A 17,244-nucleotide genomic window follows, 5' to 3' on the forward strand; every position below is an offset into this window, starting at 1 on the left:
TCACGGCAGGCTTGGACGTACCGCTTAACACACTCGGCAAGTTTCGGTCAGTAGTAGGATTTGCGCACTCTATCAAGCGTTCGCGTAAAGCCCAAATGGCCAGACGGAGGCCCGTCATGACAGGCGAAGAAAACTTCGGCACGGAGGTCTGCTGGAATGACCAAAAGGTAGGCCTTGTTGGTGGCAGCGGAGTTCTTATACAGGACGCCATGTCGTAAACAAAAAGACGACAATCCTCGAGAAATATGCCGGGGTATTTATGGGTTTCGTCCTTCCAGATGTTAGAATACAAGCCGTAGTGCGTCGACTGCGCGCTGTCGTGTGGACAAATCAGTAAAGCTTACGGCCCCAAGGAAAGCGCCGTTGTTCTCCAGTGTCTTGGCCGGTAGTGTCGATAGGGGCGCGCGAGAGTGCATCAGCGTCTTCGTGTATACGGCCCGACTTGTACACGATGGTCACGTCGTACACCAGCAAACGTAGACTACACCGTACCAGTCGTTCAGAAGGGTCCCGCAGATTTTCAAGCCAGCATAACGAGTGATGATCGGTTACAACTTTGAATGGGCGACCGTAGAGGTAAGGTCAAAACTTGGCCAGCACCCATACGGCGGCAAGACACTCTTTCTCTGTGATGGTTGTAGTTGGTCTCTGCACGCGATAGCGTGTGACTTGGGTAGGCGATCACTATTTCAATATCTAGCTTCCTGCCGTTGTAGAAGCACCGCACCAAGACCAACGTTACTGGCGTCTGTATGAACTGCTGTGTCCGCCTCCTCCTCAAAGTGGGCCAAAACTGGTGCTGACATCAAACGCTGTCGAAGCTCGGTGAAAGCAGTCTCTTGCTCTGAGGCCCAGACGAACGATGCATCGTCCCTCGTGAGACGAGTCAGCGGCTCTGCCATCTTCGAAAAATTTTCGATGAAACGCCGATAGTATGGCAAAGGCCCAGGAAGCGTCGGACAGCTTTCTTGTCGGTCGGTGTTGGAAATGTGGCTAAAGCGGCACTTTTCGCGGGATCGAGGCTAACGCCTTCCGCGCTGACCACGTGTGCCAGGAACATCAGCTCCTTGTAGCCGTAATGACACATCTTAGGCTTAGGGGGTGAGCTTAGCCTATCAGATGGCTTCGAGAACTTGACGCAGTCGTTTCAGGTGGCCGTCAAATGTTGCTGAAAAAACAACCACGTCATCGAAGTAGACGAGGCAGCTTTGCCACTTCAGACTAGCGAGAACAGTGTCCATCATTAGCTGTAAAGTTGCTGGTGCCGAACAGAGACCCGAAAGGAAGTACTCTGAATTCGTAAAGTCCATATGGAGTGACGAAAGCAGTTTTTTCGTGGTCTCGTTCATCTACCTCAATTTGCCAGTAGCCGCTCTTTAGATCGAGAGACGAAAAATAGTTAGCTCGCCGCAACCTGTCTAAAAATTAAGAGTCATCGATACGTGGTAGTGGGTACACGTCCTTCTTGGTAAAACAGTTGAGGCGTTGATAATCAACACAGAAACGAAGCGTTCCGTCTTTTTTCTTGACTAGAACGACCGGGGAGGACCACGGACTGTGCGAAGGCTGAATGACGCCATCATCTTGCATCTCCTTGACTTGGGCTTGAATTGCCTCACGTTCTTTCGGCGAGACACGATAAGGCTGTTGTTTGATGGGACGTGCGTCGGCAGATGTCGTTATTCGGTGCTTCGTAATTGGTGTTTGGTCCACCTTAGTAGCCCGAGCGAAGCACGCGCGGAATTCGTTCAAGCGTTCCTGCAATATGCTCTTTCGGTCTCCTATAAGCTCAGAGTTTACATCGATGTCTCTGAGCGAACCGTCATCTGTGTCCACTTCAGAAGCAAAGCACTCGACGATGTCCGTTGATGGTTCGGCGTAGGGGATGGCAGTGCCACGAAAAATGCGCCCATGCTCAAAGGTAAAGTTGGTAACGAGGACCGCTGTCTGGCTATCACGAAATTCCACAAGGCTTCAGGCTGCACAAATACCTTGGCTCAGCAACACAGAAATGTTGTCTTCTACAATGGCTTCACCGTCTTGTAGCTCGTCGGCCTTGACCGGAAATATAACACTCGCAAGCGGCGGTATCGTGATGCGGTCTCCGAAACGCGAAGCGCGGATCTGTGTATGTGTTGTTGCCCTTTTGGTCGACAACGTTATGCAGCGCTCGCGGAGGTCAATAGTCACGCCATTTTCCCGGAGAAAGTCCATCCCAAGGATTAAATCACGGGAACTCTCGCGTAGAACCAGACAAGTGGCGAGAAAACCAGCACCGCGAATTTCTACTCTGGCGGTGCATAAGCCAAGCGGTGTGACGACGTGGCCTCCTGCCGTACGAACTGGTGCCCCATTCCCAAGGCAACGTAACTTTTTTCAGAACGCTCTCCAGTTTGCCACTAACAATAGACTAATCGGCGCCGGTATCAACAAGTGCACTCATTTTTCTGCCGTCGATCAACACACGTATGTCCAGTGAAATGTTGTTCGTGGAAACTCGTTTTGGCGTTATCGTGTTTTCGTCGTTCTGCGGTCGGCACGGTACAAGGTCTTCAGCACGTCGAGTATCAGCGGCCCTGCCTCGGAAGGTCGCTGACGTCAGTTTTCCCGGCGATGACTTGGTGATCTCCCTTGCGTCGTCCTCGAGGTGGTATCACGAGCAGGCAAATATCGCTGCGGTGAGGGTGAACGTGACTGGCGCTGCGATGTGCCCGGCCTACGCTGCTGTTCGAGGAATTCTGCGATGTCGGCAGGCCTTTGGCCGAACCTAGGTCGAGGCGAATCGATAGAAAAACCCCGCAGTCCGACTCGTCGGTAGCGGCAGTCCCGATACACATGACCATCTTCGCCGCAGTGGTAGCACTGCGGTCGTCGATCGGGTGCTCGCCGAACCTCTGGTTTCCTCGCAGGTGTTGAGCGGGCGTCGAAGTACAGTAGCGGAGTTGTCGGAGCGCCTTGCGCCGATAGTAACCCGACTGGCGACGCAACACAAGCAGGCGCGAAAGCTTGGGCGGGGCTCAGTAATGGTTGTGCGTAAGTCTTGCGCCGGGACTCGCTTGGCAGAGGTGGTGCTCCACTGCTGGAAAGAGATGCCTGGTGTGCCTGCTGTGCCTGCTGTACTTCATTGCGTACGACGCTAGCGAAGGGGCTGACTGGAGGTGGCGACGTACCGTGGTGCTTCTGTAGCTCGTCGCGGACAACTGAGCGAATCAGCTCGCAAAGCAAGGCGACGTCGCACCCGTAGCCTACCGGTGTATGCGGAGTGCAGGCGGCATTTACTTGTCGGTTGCATATGTTCGACCGTTGCTGAAGCGTCTTCTCCATCGTGGTGGCTTGGGTGAGGAACTCCGCGACAGTCTTGGGCATATTTCGAACAAGACCGCCAAAGTGTTTTTCATTTACGCCTCTCATCAGATGACACGCCTTCTTCTCTTTTGACATGCTCGGATCGGCACGCTGAAAGAGACGCGTCATGTCCTCCACGTACATCGTGACGCTCTCGTTGGGCTGTTGAACGCGTGACTGAAGGGCTCGTTTTTCCCGGCGATCGGGGCTGGAGTAAGTCTCCAGTAGCTTGTGCTGGAACTCAGGCCAGGATGGCAGGGCACTTTCGCCGTTCATAAACCATGTGCGAGCACCATCCTAGAGGCTGAAGTAGACGTTCCTGAGTTTGGCGTTGTTATCCCACTCGTTAAACGCAGCCACGCGCTCGAACTCCGCCAGCCAGTCTTCGACGTCTTCAAATGTGTCGCCATGAAAAGCCATTGGCACTTGGGGGTTCAGCAGTGTTAGGTAAGTCGGTGTCACCCTTTCCGTAGAAGTCGCAGTGGTCGCAGTCATCATTTGTTCCTGGAGGTTTCCAAATTCTGCAGCGAGGCCTCGGATTCGCCGGTTTGTGCGGTGAACTGGAGTCAACTCCAATTGTCGGGCGAGATTCTTGCTGCCCAGTGGGGTCTCCTGCATAAGTTGAGCGTTGAGCACCTCCACCAAATTGTCGCGTATACCCAGCTGTAGTATACGCGCTGAATGAAGATCCAAGCGTTTGCACTTTATGAAACGAAACCTAAGCGGCGACGCGCGATCGGAGATGAACTTCGTTGTACTTTTCTTCAGTCCCCCTGCTGTGCCACCCCCATGTGGCAATATTATTATTGAAAAGAGAACAGCGGTGTATTAGTTCAAAACTGGTACAGGACAGCATAAAACCCCTAGTGAATGTATTAGTCGCTTTTGTAGAAACTTAACTGTACGGCAGACGGAGCATTGCTTGCCAGAGGTGCCTTGAAGGTGTGCTGGCTCGTCCATAAAGATGCCGATACGAAGCCATCATTTCATGGCCGCGCAGTTTTCAGCCATGTAATTATGAGTGGATCAGAAGATCAGCCCGGTCGCTCCGGTCGCGAGTACACTGTGTGAACTCTGCACGTGCGTGCTGTATTGACGCGGCCTGAAGCCTTTCTATGGACTCAGGTCCGTAAGTCAGTGTTCATTCCTTCTGCCCTCGCATAGTTCCACTCGCGACCTAAAACATCTATTCAGTACCTCTTCCGGGCCGTGCTCATTTAGATGTCAATCTATTCAGTACCTCTTCCGGGCCGTGCTCATTTAGATGTCACTACTTGTCGATTATGGGGTATTGTTATGATTGACCTGTCAATTGCTCTCTTCTAAAAAACAGCGTCACCCCCTTTTCCCCAAGCTGACACAAAGGGAAACACGAAGGAAGAGAGAGAGAGAGAGACAACTTCATGTAGTCGCCTGCAGAACGACACCACGACTAAATGGCGGCGTGACGCGGGCCCTGACGTCTTCTCAGCGGGTGGTCTCTACTCAACTCCAGCGCGTGTTACTCCCGCGGGTGGTCGCCCTGGGGGGCAACGTTCCGTCGGTTTCGCTCGGCCTTTGTCTTTCAAGAGCCGCCGAGACCTGCTGGACGGCCCAGGTTTGGCTTTCGTGGTCGTAGCATTCCGCCGCAGCCGCGAGTCGCGGAGGAATCGTTGTACTTGTCGAAGCCTCATTGGGAAACTTTGTGCAATCCCATAGGATGTGCGTCAGGGTGGCCCTCTCCCGCTGGCACACGCGGCACACATCACTCACATATAATTTAGGGTATAGATGAGTCATTAATACTGGGGTGGGTAAAGAACCAGTTTGTAATTGTCTGAACAGCACCGCCTCCGCTCGGCTCAGCCCCGGGTGCGGGGGTGGGAAAGTCCTTCGAGCCAGGCGGTGGAACTGGGTAAGTTCGTAGAACGTCGTCATGCGGTCCTTGGCACTACACCACGTTGGACGGTCGGTTGCAGCGGCGCGGTTGGTTAGCGCTCGCGCCACTGCGTGTGCCGTCTCGTTGTGGTTATCGTGCCGCTCGGACGCATCGTTGCCCGCGTGCGCCTAGAACCACTTGATTCTAACACACCGATTCTGTCGTTGCAGGTCAGCCGAGCACAGAACGCGCACAGCCTCACCACACACTTTGCCCTTTGCATAATTCCGCACTGCACTTCGGGAATCGCACAACACCGTCTGGCACCCGGGGTCGGCAATGGCCAGGGCAATGGCCACCTCCTCCGCCTGACACGCCTCGCGGACCCGTAAGCTCGCCGCTGCCCTCGTCGCGCCGGACGACGCCTCGATGACGGTAGCTACGAACGCCGCGCACTCTCCCTGGTATTCTGCCGCATCCACGAACCTTGCGTGCTCGTCCTTGGCGTGAAAGTCGATGAGGGCCTTGGCCCTCGCCGCTCTTCTCTCCTTGTTGTACTCCGGGTTCATGTTTCTCGGGATGAGGTCCACCCGAATCCGGCGCCGGGTTCCGTCCGGGACAGAAACGTCGCTACTCGCCGCTTTCGCTCCGGGCGTGAAGCCCAAGTATTGAAGTATGCGCCTGCCGGCTTCGGTCATAGAGAGCCGCTCCAGCTGGGCGGTCCGTTGCGCTTCCGCAATTTCGTCGAGGGTATTGTGTACCCCCAGGCTCAGGAGCTTGTTGGTGCTCGTACACTCGAATAGTCCGAGCGCCGCCTTGGAAGCTCGGCGTATCAGGGCGTCGATTTTATTCCTTTCACATTGCATCCAGTTGTGGAAGGCTGCGACGTAGGTGACGTGGCTGATTACGAAGGAGTGCACAAGCCGAATCAAGCTTTCCTCCTTCATCCCGGCCTTGCGGTTGGCGACCCGTCTGATGAGACGTATTGCGTTGGTAATCTTGGCTGTAAGGCGGGAAATAGTCTCGCCGTTGCCCCGTCGCTTGTCTATGATCATGCCGAGCTCCCGGATTTTGTCGACCTCCGGGATCACGTGGCCGTTCCTCGTCACGATCTTGATGGCCTCGTAATCCCTCGCTTCGCTCTTCTTCCGTCTGACGTATTTCGGTGGTAACACCAGCAGTTCTGACTTGCTCGGTGAGCAGATCAAACTGGAACCGTTCAGCTGGTCTTCAATCGCGTCGACGGCTTCTTGCAGCGTGCTCTCAATGTGACCATCGCTGCCTCCCGGAACCCACAGCGTGATGTCATCGGCGTAGATGGTGTGCCGGACGCCCTCGACGCGAGAGAGTCGCTTGGCCACCCCGATCATGACGAGGTTGAATAACAACGGCGAGATGACGGAGCCTTGGGGGGTCCCGACACTGCCGAGCCTCTTCTCTTGGAGCCGTAGATCGCCGGCGCAGAGCTCGGTAGTCCGCCCCGTCAGAAAGTCCTGGATATAATTGTATGTTCTTGCGCCCATGTTGAGTCTGGACACCTGGGCTAGGATTGCAGAGTGCTTCACCTTGTCGAAGGCGCTCTGCAGGTCCAGCCCCAGAATGGCCTTGTTGGCTTTCGTTAGGGTATCTTCGTCAATTATATCTTTCTTCAACAGAATCATCGCGTCTTGGGTGCCGAGGGAACGCCGAAACCCGATGATCGTGTTGGGGTATAGTCCCGACTCCTCCAGGCAATCCTGCCACCTACACATGAGGACGTGCTCCAACACCTTGCCCACGCAGGACGTGAGCGAGATGGGCCGGAGGTTGTCCGTGTTCGGCGGCTTGCCTGGTTTGGGGATGAGTATGGTCTTGGCACTCTTCCACTGCTGGGGCAGTGACCCCGCACTCCAGCACTTGTTGTAGTAACCGGTGAGGTTTTCGATGGCCACATCGCTGAGGTTCTTGAGCGCTCTGTTCGAGATGTGATCCGGGCCGGCCGCTGACTTGCTGTTTAGTTCGTGCAGGGCCGCTCGCACCTCCTCGACGCTGATGTCGCGGTCAAGCTTCTCGTTGGCTTGACCACCGTACTCAGGATGCCTTTCCGTGGGTGTAACCGGAAGATACTTGCTGTTTATGCGTCTGATTACTTCAGTTTCCCCGTTTTCCTTGACTGCTCTGTGAATGATCTTTGCGAGGCGGTCGCATTGGTGGGACTTTGTTTTAGTCTCGTCGAGCAGATGCCGCATCAAGTTCCAGGTTTTGCCGCTATGCATCTGCCCGTCCGCAGCATTACAGATTTCGTTCCATTGTTGCGTGCAGAGCAGCCGACAATGAACTTCGATGGCGCGATTCAGCTCCGCCACCTTCTTCCTTAGGCGCCGATTTAGTCGTTGCTTCTTCCACCTGTTTAGGATAGGTTGCTTTGCTTCGAATAAGTGCGCGAGGCGGCTGTCAACCTTGTCGACCTGCTCATCCGTTTCTATGATTTTGGTCGCCTCCTTGACCTTCCCCGCGATTTGAGCTGACCATTCTTCTATGTTATTGATTTCCTCCATCTCCGTTGGTAGCAGGCTACGCAAGGCATCCCAATCCGTAAAATAATGTTTTCTGGTGTCCTCCGAGGCCTTGACCTCTTCCGGTATGATGACCTCTACGATGTAGTGGTCGCTGCCGAGCTCGGACCCCGTGTTGCGCCAGGAGATATTCCCCTTCTCGTCGTTCTTCACGAACGTGAGGTCCGGCGTCGTATCCCTGGACACAGAGTTCCCAATCCTTGTAGGATCAGTCCGGTCTGTGATGAGGGTGAAGCCCAGGTCTAATGTGTCTTGGAACAAGTCTCGCCCCTTGGCCAATTGCTTGTTATATCCCCATGCCGGGTGTGCCGCGTTGAAGTCCCCGCAGGCGACCAGCCTGTGAGTCCCCGCCACGGTGCTGGCTCTGTGAAGGAGCATCTTGAATTTTTGCTTCCAGTGTGAAGGGCTACTGTAGACGTTAAGCAGAAAGGTGCTGTTCTTTTGTTTCTTGCTCGTAACGACCTCGATGAGAGTGTATTCAATTTTACTATTGTGCAACTCGTGCTCAATGAAGGTGAGTCCCTTGCGAACCAATGTGCATATCCCTCTGCCGCCGCTGACCTTTGGAGACTTGGCGTATACGCGATAACCGGGTAGCGACACTGTATCAGTGCGAGTCTCTTGTATCATGATTATATCAGGCTTGTTTGCTACTTGTGTTATGTGTTGCTGCAAGACTGCCTTCTTGCTAGCGAAACCGTTACAGTTCCAGTGCCAGGTCACGAGTCCCTTCACTGCTGTAGTTGTTGTTGTTGCTGGAGCGGCCATGGTTGTTGCTGATTGTACTGCCGCGTTATTTGCTGTATTGCATTCGTTAACTGCTGACACGTCCGCTCGATGGCGGCGAACCTGTCGTTAATCATCGTGGTGAACGTTGTCTTAATATAATCTTCGAGCCCATCGAGGTGTTCCTCGATTTGGTCGACCTTGTCTTTCAGGTTGTCCACCCGGTCGTTGAGCTTGCGCTCCTTCAGGTTCTCGATCGCTCGTCTCTTGGGTGCCGGCTCCTTCTCAGCGGATGTTGATGGTAAAGCGCTGTTGATGCTGGGTGTTGGCTCACATGATACCGCTTGGGGCGTTTCGTTATTGGTGGAACGGGTCGTGAGAAGCTTCTTGATTTCCATGATCTCGTTTGCCATCTTGATAATAGTGGCCTCTTGCCTACTGACTTTCGTCTCGAGCTCGTTGTTTTTGCGCCTGAGTGACTCGTTGTCTTCCTGCAACACCCTCATCGCCTCGTCTTCCCTCGTCTTGCTCTTGTTGTTGCCATCGACGGTCTTGCTGGTGCTAATGGTCGTTGCGGTGGTCGTTGCGGTATTGGAGGTGGTGGTGGTGGCACCCCCCTGTGCTTTCTTGGCACCGTGCCTTGCTGCATCGGCCCAGCTCACGCGGTCACGTGACTGCGATCGCTTACGGCAAAGGCTACGCTGTCTACTCTCGCTGGCCCTGCGCTTCGAGACGGAACGTGACGCTCGGCGACCAGCTGGGCCGGTAGGTGTTGCGGTTGCTGACATCAGCGATGGAAATTCCTCAGCTCTGAGAGATGTTCGTTGTTGCTGCTGCGCTTGTTGTTCGGCCATCTTGCGCTCCCATTGTCTCCTTGTAACTACGTATGGGACCTTGAACCTATTCTTGCAAACCTTGTCACCGGTCAGATGTGGCCCTCCGCACAATCGGCAAGTGGGAGTACAACTATGGTCTTCCTTGGGGTCAACGGCCCCGCAAGCAAAGCAAGCCCTCACGTGAGGGTTTGGACAAACGTCGCGGCGGTGGCCCACCTTTCCGCACTGCTTACATACATCGAATTGTTTTCGATATAGGCTGCACTTGGTGAGAACGGGACCATAGCAGACGTAATTCGGGACCTTCAGGCCCTTGAAAGCCACGATGACTGTGGTCGAGCTACCAATCCTCTTCGCGCCAAGTGCCAAGGGATTTCTCGAGTTTACAATGTTCCGGTCGATTGTGGCCGTGGAGTCCTCTATTGGGATACCTCTAATAATGCCTTTAACGGTGCCATATGGCGCGGTTTGATATGCGCCAACCACGTGTTCCTTGCCAACAATGCAGATCGATTTTATTTCGGCGTAACGTGAAGCACGTATATCGTCGGGGGTACTCACCACCATGATGTTTTGTTGCAAGTTGGGGCAGAAGGTGTCCGCTGCTCCGTCCTCCCTTGATACGTTCGCCGCCGTCATGATGGCTGATTCCACGGTGGCGGTCTGGGTCCGCGCGATGTTAAGGCCTCCCCGAGGCCGCACTATCACCTTAGTCTCCTCCCTCGGTAGAGCGTCCGGCATCCTTGCTGCCCTCGTCACCGAAGCTTTCACGTTCCTGGCAAAGTTCTTCGTCGTAGGTCTTGACTGGTGAGCGGCAGTCTCCTGGCTGGCCAAGGTCTTTATACGCCGGCCTACATGCGACCAGTCTGCATTGTCGTTGAATTCCTCGGAAGAAATTTCTTCCCCTTGAGTTTCAACACACATCTGGCTAACGCCGGAATTCGCCGGGTCCCGAACAATGGACGTCTCCATCTCGGTCGACATGTTTGTATAGCCGCCGCCCGAAGACGACGGCCTTTCCTCGCAGAGGATGGGCCTGGCTATGGGCAGATCCAAGCTGTTCGATTAGGCTTACTGGAACGGCGCCGGCCTCCACGGAAAGTCCCGGGAAATTGGCGAAAAAGCGTAGCTTTGGTAGCCACCGGTACCGGTTGATGACCCGCACTCTCACAGACACAGTGGTAATAGTTATACCGCGGTAAAAAATAATTAGCACTGCAAAATTGGTCATAAAATCCGGAGCCGATGTGAGCACGTCAGCTCAGACCATGGCTCATACCCGTTCCTCAACACGAAGGAAAGAAAGCCTGAAAAGGTAGGAGGTCACCGACGTCAGAACCTACTTCCACAGGCTCCCGACAAAGACGGCGATGATAACAGTACCGCCAGAGGTTATTTAAGGCCCTCCTGGCCCCCGTGTTAATCGGAACCGCTGGAGACTCGGATGATAGTCACAACCATGTACCAGTGAAATGAATACAATATTTTCTACTTTTTTTCATCATCACGATGCCCGGCTTTGTCGCCGTTTCCTCATTCTTGTAGTGATGACCCACCTCGCACGATTGAGATCGTATCAATACATCCACACAGCATCCACCTGAATACCTGCTGTTGATGTATGTGGTACACAGCATCTATCGCTGTTGTACTTCACTGAACATAAGAAACTACACATGAAGGTGTATATTTTGCCCAAATTCTCAGAAAAATATTTCGCGCTTCGCTGTCCTGTTTTTTCTCAGTTTGCAGAACGATATACTTTTATGGGCCGGATAGTTTAATGCAACACAAAACAGTTAATAGTTTTTAAGAAAAACCAGCTGCTGCGAACACGGCGCTCGCACAAACTTGTGCCGCCGCCTATCACCAGCCGAGTTCCCCAGCTGTCGATAGGTGGTGACCCAACATTAGGCTAGCGCCATCTTCGCAGGAGCTAAGCTTTCCCATAAACGATTGTGACTTCACGTGGTTTTCTCAGAAACAACAGAAGTAACCGCGTAAAGTGATGCATTCAATTAATACAGACCATAAAAGTATCTTTCTGCAAACTTTGGGTATGAACATAGTAACGGTAAAGTCAAAATGCGTTTTCTAACAGTTCAGGCGAAATACGCTCGTGCCTGTAGATTTACACAAAGATGCATGATGTACACGTTTTAGGCCACAAAGTAAATTTTCTAAAAAAAACTCGTATGTTCAACAATATTCGGCAGACGCATTTGTAGCAGGTGTATAGAACATATCTTCCCGTCAAGCGGGCTCGGCACAGTAAAACCGCACTTTTCCATGCAGTACAGTGAGCCGCTTTTACACTTGCCTGGATACTGTGCTGCACGACCAATCCTGCGAGCACGACGCCGAACTCATGGGTCCTGCCGAGTACTTCCCCAGGTTGCTGACCCATAAGTATCACAACGTGTGCGCTGCAGAACTGGAGCTCACGTCTCAGCGACTCAGAGGTAAGCCCAGCCAGAAACGTGCAATTCGTGCCGCATGCAAAGCACTAGGAACTTGAGCCCTTCCACTATTGAGGCAAATACTCCTCATATTTCTGGTCATGCAGAGTCCATTGCTCGAAAAAGAAAAAAAATGAAATGCTGCCATTTGTAAAAACAACCGGATTAGGGCAGTTTTTGCTAGTAATTGGATTGCTTAACTATCCTAAGAAGGCGTTCAGGCAGTTAAAAAAGTGAAAGCGCAGAATCTGTTGTCGAGGAACCTAGGCGGCAGAGTACGCTGCCAGTTCGTGATGCACAAACTTGTTTCATAGTTAGAACTGAAAACTCGCTTCAGCATGTCAACTAAGTGTTCCGCGTATCACCGAAACGTTCTGGGCACTCTGGGCTCCTTGGACATCGGCGGCTTCAAGCCTTTCTGTGTCTGGGGCTGGCATACTCCTAGGGGCGATGCCCTTTTCGCTTCACTTTTGTGACGCACTGCACCATGGTTATTTTTACTTTTCTGCCCTTGGCTGAGAATGTAGACGTTAACTACTGACAACATAGTCTATTTTGCAGATACAATAAAACCAAAATCAAATTAAAAGGCGAGTCAGCAGAGTTGATACCGACTAAAGATCTGCTTGGGCGCATTGCTGTAGAATGTGGCTTGTTTATACTGCACTCACTTCCAGATCGTCCCGCATATTTGGACTGTATCGGCCCATAATTTTAGTTGAGCAAACCGACACTTCCGCCGACTTCGGCTTCAGGCGCGCGCATTTTGAACAAGCACATCTGTGCTTAATTTCGGCCTTGAATTATGGCCTTTTTTCGTGCCAAAACCACGATCTGATTATGAGGCACGCCGTAAAGGGGGACTCCGGAAATTTGGACCACCGGGGGTTCTTTAACATCCAACTAAATCTAAGTACACGGGTGTTTTCGCATTTCGCTTCCATCGAAATGCGGCCTCTGTGGCCGGGACTCGATCCCGCGACCTCGTGCTTAGCAACGCGAAACCATGGCCACCAAGCAACCACGGCGGGTTTTAATTTCGGCTTATTCGCCCAAATTACAAATTATTACTATTCCGTGCATAGCTATACGCTAACTTCGTGCATCTTTCTCATTCCATGCTTCACTTTGACGCCTACCCTTTTTTTTTCGTTTTCCTACCTGTATTAGGAGGCCTCAAATTGCCTTAGTTTGACAGAATTTGGCGCCAAGTGACGGCCACATACCTCCTACAAGCCTCAAGCCAATATGAAGTTTTCAAGAAGAGCTCGTTTTGAAAAACTCTACTATAGGTTATGCCTTAAGAGGAAGCTTTAGCTCGTGCCCAACTCCGACGCGGCCTATTCAAATACATGTAAAGCGCAAAAACGTTTTTCTGAGATAAGCCCTGGACCGATTTTAATGAAATTTGTTGTATATGAGAGAGAAAGTTAAGTTCTAGTGACTGTTGCAAGCGGAATTTAGATTTCGAGCCTGAATTTCGTTAGAAATATTTTCATATATACGACCGTTGGAAAAAAGCAGAAGCACGAAGTTTACAAATTCATAGCTCTGCATCAAGAACAGCTATCGCGGTTCTGTTAGATTAGATTAGGTTCCATTAGATCGTTCGAAGCGGACAAATTCCATGTCGTTTTGCATCTTACATGAATTTTTACGTTGGTTGCAAGTGTTCTGCCAAAGGTGTATTTCCATATTACTAATTTTTTTATATTTATGTGTAACATATCAGTTTTGTCCGCTTTAGATTTAATATTAGATGCGATTCACATAATCATATCATCCTTTCTCGTTGTTGAGTTACACAGTTGTAAACTTCATAGTTTCGCCTTACGAAACTTTTCGATTTTTGCCGATTTTTAATGAAAAATTGATCATCTAAGTCAAAAATTCCAAACCAACAGTTACTAGATTTTAAGTTTTTCTTTCAAATACAACAAACCTCGTCAATTTTAGTTCAGTGGTTGCTGAGAAAAACGAGTTCTCCTTTTACATGTATTTAGATAGGAGCCCTCGAGCTAAAGCTCCCTCTTCAGTTTCCCGCGCTTACATAGGAATCTTGAGATGTCACACTCAGCATAGGAAAACGATACTTTGGTGTTTACAGGTTTAACAACCTGTAAGGCCCAAAGGTTTAACACTGAAGCCTAACTTCAATGCTAAATAATTGTCCCTGTTCGTTTTTTTATATTGGAGGTATAATCCAATTCTTTATGTAACACCCCGTGATATGGGGGCCTTTAAGGCAATAAACTGAACTGAAATGAATGACGACCTCGATCGTCAAAACAACTTACCTCTGACGGTTAAACCTGCGCGAACGCGCGTTTTGTTCTCAAGTAAAGGTTCTGCGTGCTCAGGGCTCCTCGGACGCAAGCCTCAGCGCTGATTACAGCATCTGCCGGGAGGAGAAGGCTACCAGGGAATTCTTCGCGTGCGGCCTCCTCTTCAACGTGATCGAGAGCAGCGATCCTCCGAAAGAGAAAATGTGCACGTGAGTGTAATGCCCATGTAGAGTACACGGCGACGATCCTCGGAGTATCTACTCCCGACAGCATTTATTCCCCGTTCCATTCGACTTTTCAGTGTGAACGCTTAATTCATCCACAGCGTGCCCGCCGCAAATCTTGGTGAGTATGTCTTGCGAACGACAGTCTGTATAGTTAATTCAAGAAGGCGCTCCCTGTAGCAGGTTGCGCCGAAGTTACAGCACAACAAATTGTAACAAAAATGCTTTGTTTACACATTTTTTTAAGGAATAATCCAGTAGAAAGATAGATGTCTCACATTTTAAGCGAGAAAGTGCTCCCTGTTACAGGTTACCGCGGGGTTACAACGTAGAAAATTGTCGCAGCCTATAGAGCTCTTGCCCTGGAGATTGAGGTATGCTTGCGGTGCCTGGCGGCGGCAAGAAAAGTTCTCTGGGTAGTACCAGTTTTTGGTAGTGAGCCTGGATGTGACGAAGCACGTTTCGAGCCATAGTTTTGAGTCGAGTTGCGCTTTCTGTCCTGTAGCGAGTGCAAAAAGCCTCGTAATTTGTCTCAGACCACGCTGCCAGCTGGTCGCAGCATAGTTTTACGAGAATGGATGCTTCGTGTGCCGTGGGACGTAATGCTGGAAGCAGAAAGAATTGGCGACGCCGATCCGACTGAGCGGTCAAGCTCAGCCTAAAGAAAACATCACCGTCGTTACTACTTGGTCATGAGCTGCCGCAAGCAAGAAGGCCTGAATCAATACATCAGATTCTGCCATATTCCATCAAGGCCTCGCGAAGCGGAGCCCCGGGCGCGCTGGGTAACTGGTATTCGACGCACTAGGTAAGCGATGTTTCGCGCCATGCTGACTGCTGTGCCTGCCTTGAGGCTTGTTTGATTGTCTGCATGACTAACATTCGTTCTTTCAGGCATATAGTCCCGACGGTGGGATCCAGTGCCGAACACCAGGATATGCAGCCGCCATTTTGTGGGCAACGAGAAAAACAATTCGGTCAGTCACCTCGCGTATGTGGCTACAGTCTTCCTTACGGCATACAACCGGCATCTCCGGCCTGACTCTTCAAGTCGCTGGAACGATTTCAACGGTGAGTCGGTCGTTTTTTGAGCCAAGTGATCGGCTTATTACCATGTGGAAGGGAGTGTTGGCTGCTGGTGCCGTTGTGCTCTGTACAACTTTCGGTGCGATGCTTGCTGGTGACTCCTGTTTTTCGTCTGCTGCGGTTAAGCGTCAAATTTTAGGGCTTCAATGTTTTTTCCTGGTTTTTCCAAGCGTTTAGGTGGCAGAAAAGGGGCAAGAAATTGAGTTTCTGTGCGGCTCGGAGCAACGTTCCAGACACGCAAACTCTGTCCGAGGATACCTTCGAGGAGAGAAACGAAAATGTAAGCTGAAAACTTTTTCTAAGCAGAACTACTCACCTTTGTGGTGTATAATTATTGCGTTTCTGAACATTATCACTTACTTCACATTACAAACCTGTAGCTATTGAAGTCTTCACATTTTTGCATTCTTATTTCCCATGCAGCCATCAACGCACACTGAGCAACAGAGGCCTGCAGAGTATTCTGACTACACAGGAGCTCTTGCTGACCAGACAAGAGCAGACATACATGGAGGCTTTCCCCCAGCATCAACTCAAAATGGAGAAGACTGCACTGCAAATGAATGTTGCCTCAGACCTCTAAAATAGGACTTGACTTCTGCAGGTCTACCCACCGACTTGAAACATCCACCCAAAGTGATGACTAGCAGATGGTTACAAATGCGGCTGGACCACACACAACGGTTTGCCGCTTTGGTGGATGAAAACTTTGTAAGTGCCCCTAATGCACTACCAAGTTTGTGTTGGGTGGACAGCAATATGTTCTCTTTATTTCTCAGTCTTTTGCCAGCTGTCAGCGGAAGAGCGACTGACGTAACGATGGAAAACAAACTTCTCACGTTCTCATGAAAACGAAACTGGTGGTATCTTTTGCGGCCATTGGTGTCATGTTTGGGGTGCATGAGAGCACTGTCTGCCGCATTCTTATTCAGTTCTGAAGACATTGGTGGAACTAACACAAGATTGGGTTTATAAGCACTCTATTGAAGACATAAAACTTTCACAGCCTGAATGCTTAAAAAAAAAGTTATCCACAGTGCACTTTGATCATTCACTGCTCTGAAAACTTCAACACCAGCAGAAGTCAGGCAGCAGCACATGCTGTTTTCATCATACAAGAGTTGCTACTCACTAAAAACTACACTCCAAGAGCTACACGCTCCAACTAAAAAGTTGAAGTTATCTCAAATGGAATGATTGTTTTTGCATCCGAGCCTTTCGTCGGGTGGTGCTCTAGTATACAGATCACTCTTGATTCTGGTTTTCTTCACATCATTGAACCAGATGACATGATCTTGGCTGACAAAGGTTTGCTTGGTACCCGTACACACCTTGCTCGCAGAGGAGTAGTAATGATCACGGCTTCCATATGTGTTTTGATTTGCCAAATCTTCAACCTAACATAATTGCAGTGACATAAGCAAAATCACTAGAATGTGCCCGTTTAATTTGAAGTTAATTAGGTTTGCCTTGTTTTTTCTTGCTTCAATGTATATGAAACTTAATGTTTTCAAGCTCTTCATTTGCTGCGAAAGGCACTGTCGTGGAGGGCTCTGGATTAATTTTGACTATATGCGGTTCTTTTCTCTGCACTGACATTGCTCAGCGCAGATGGTTGTTTTCGTTTTCGAATTTTTCCTGCATTGAAATGTAGCCACTTCAGCAGGGAATCTGTCCCAAGTTCTTCCAAATGGAAAAAAGATGCCCGATGAGGTAGTGCCAATATTATCTAACGATGCATATTCTTGTCATAATATTTAAGTGTACGTGGATGGTATTATTACTGCCGCAATATTATTTTTTTCGTCACTTGCGGTAGTACTCCATATATTTTCTTTTCTACCTCCCCACTACAATGCCAGTCAACGGC

The 17,244-nt window shown here is 50.6% G+C and overlaps 1 protein-coding gene across 2 annotated transcripts in view; it reads left to right on the forward strand.

Moving 5' to 3' along the window:
* The window catches only part of LOC135897481 (uncharacterized), a 79,650-nt gene that overhangs the window by 18,787 nt on the left and 43,619 nt on the right, over positions 1–17,244 (forward strand). For both annotated transcript variants that reach the window (XM_065426105.2, XM_065426106.2), the window contains exons 4-5: positions 11,616–11,782; positions 14,120–14,273. In XM_065426105.2, the coding sequence (XP_065282177.2) occupies positions 11,616–11,782; positions 14,120–14,273 (321 nt within the window). The remainder of the gene's footprint in view (positions 1–11,615; positions 11,783–14,119; positions 14,274–17,244) is intronic.

Source organism: Dermacentor albipictus, chromosome 9 (assembly GCF_038994185.2).
Source record: "Dermacentor albipictus isolate Rhodes 1998 colony chromosome 9, USDA_Dalb.pri_finalv2, whole genome shotgun sequence".
NCBI lineage: Eukaryota > Metazoa > Arthropoda > Arachnida > Ixodida > Ixodidae > Dermacentor > Dermacentor albipictus.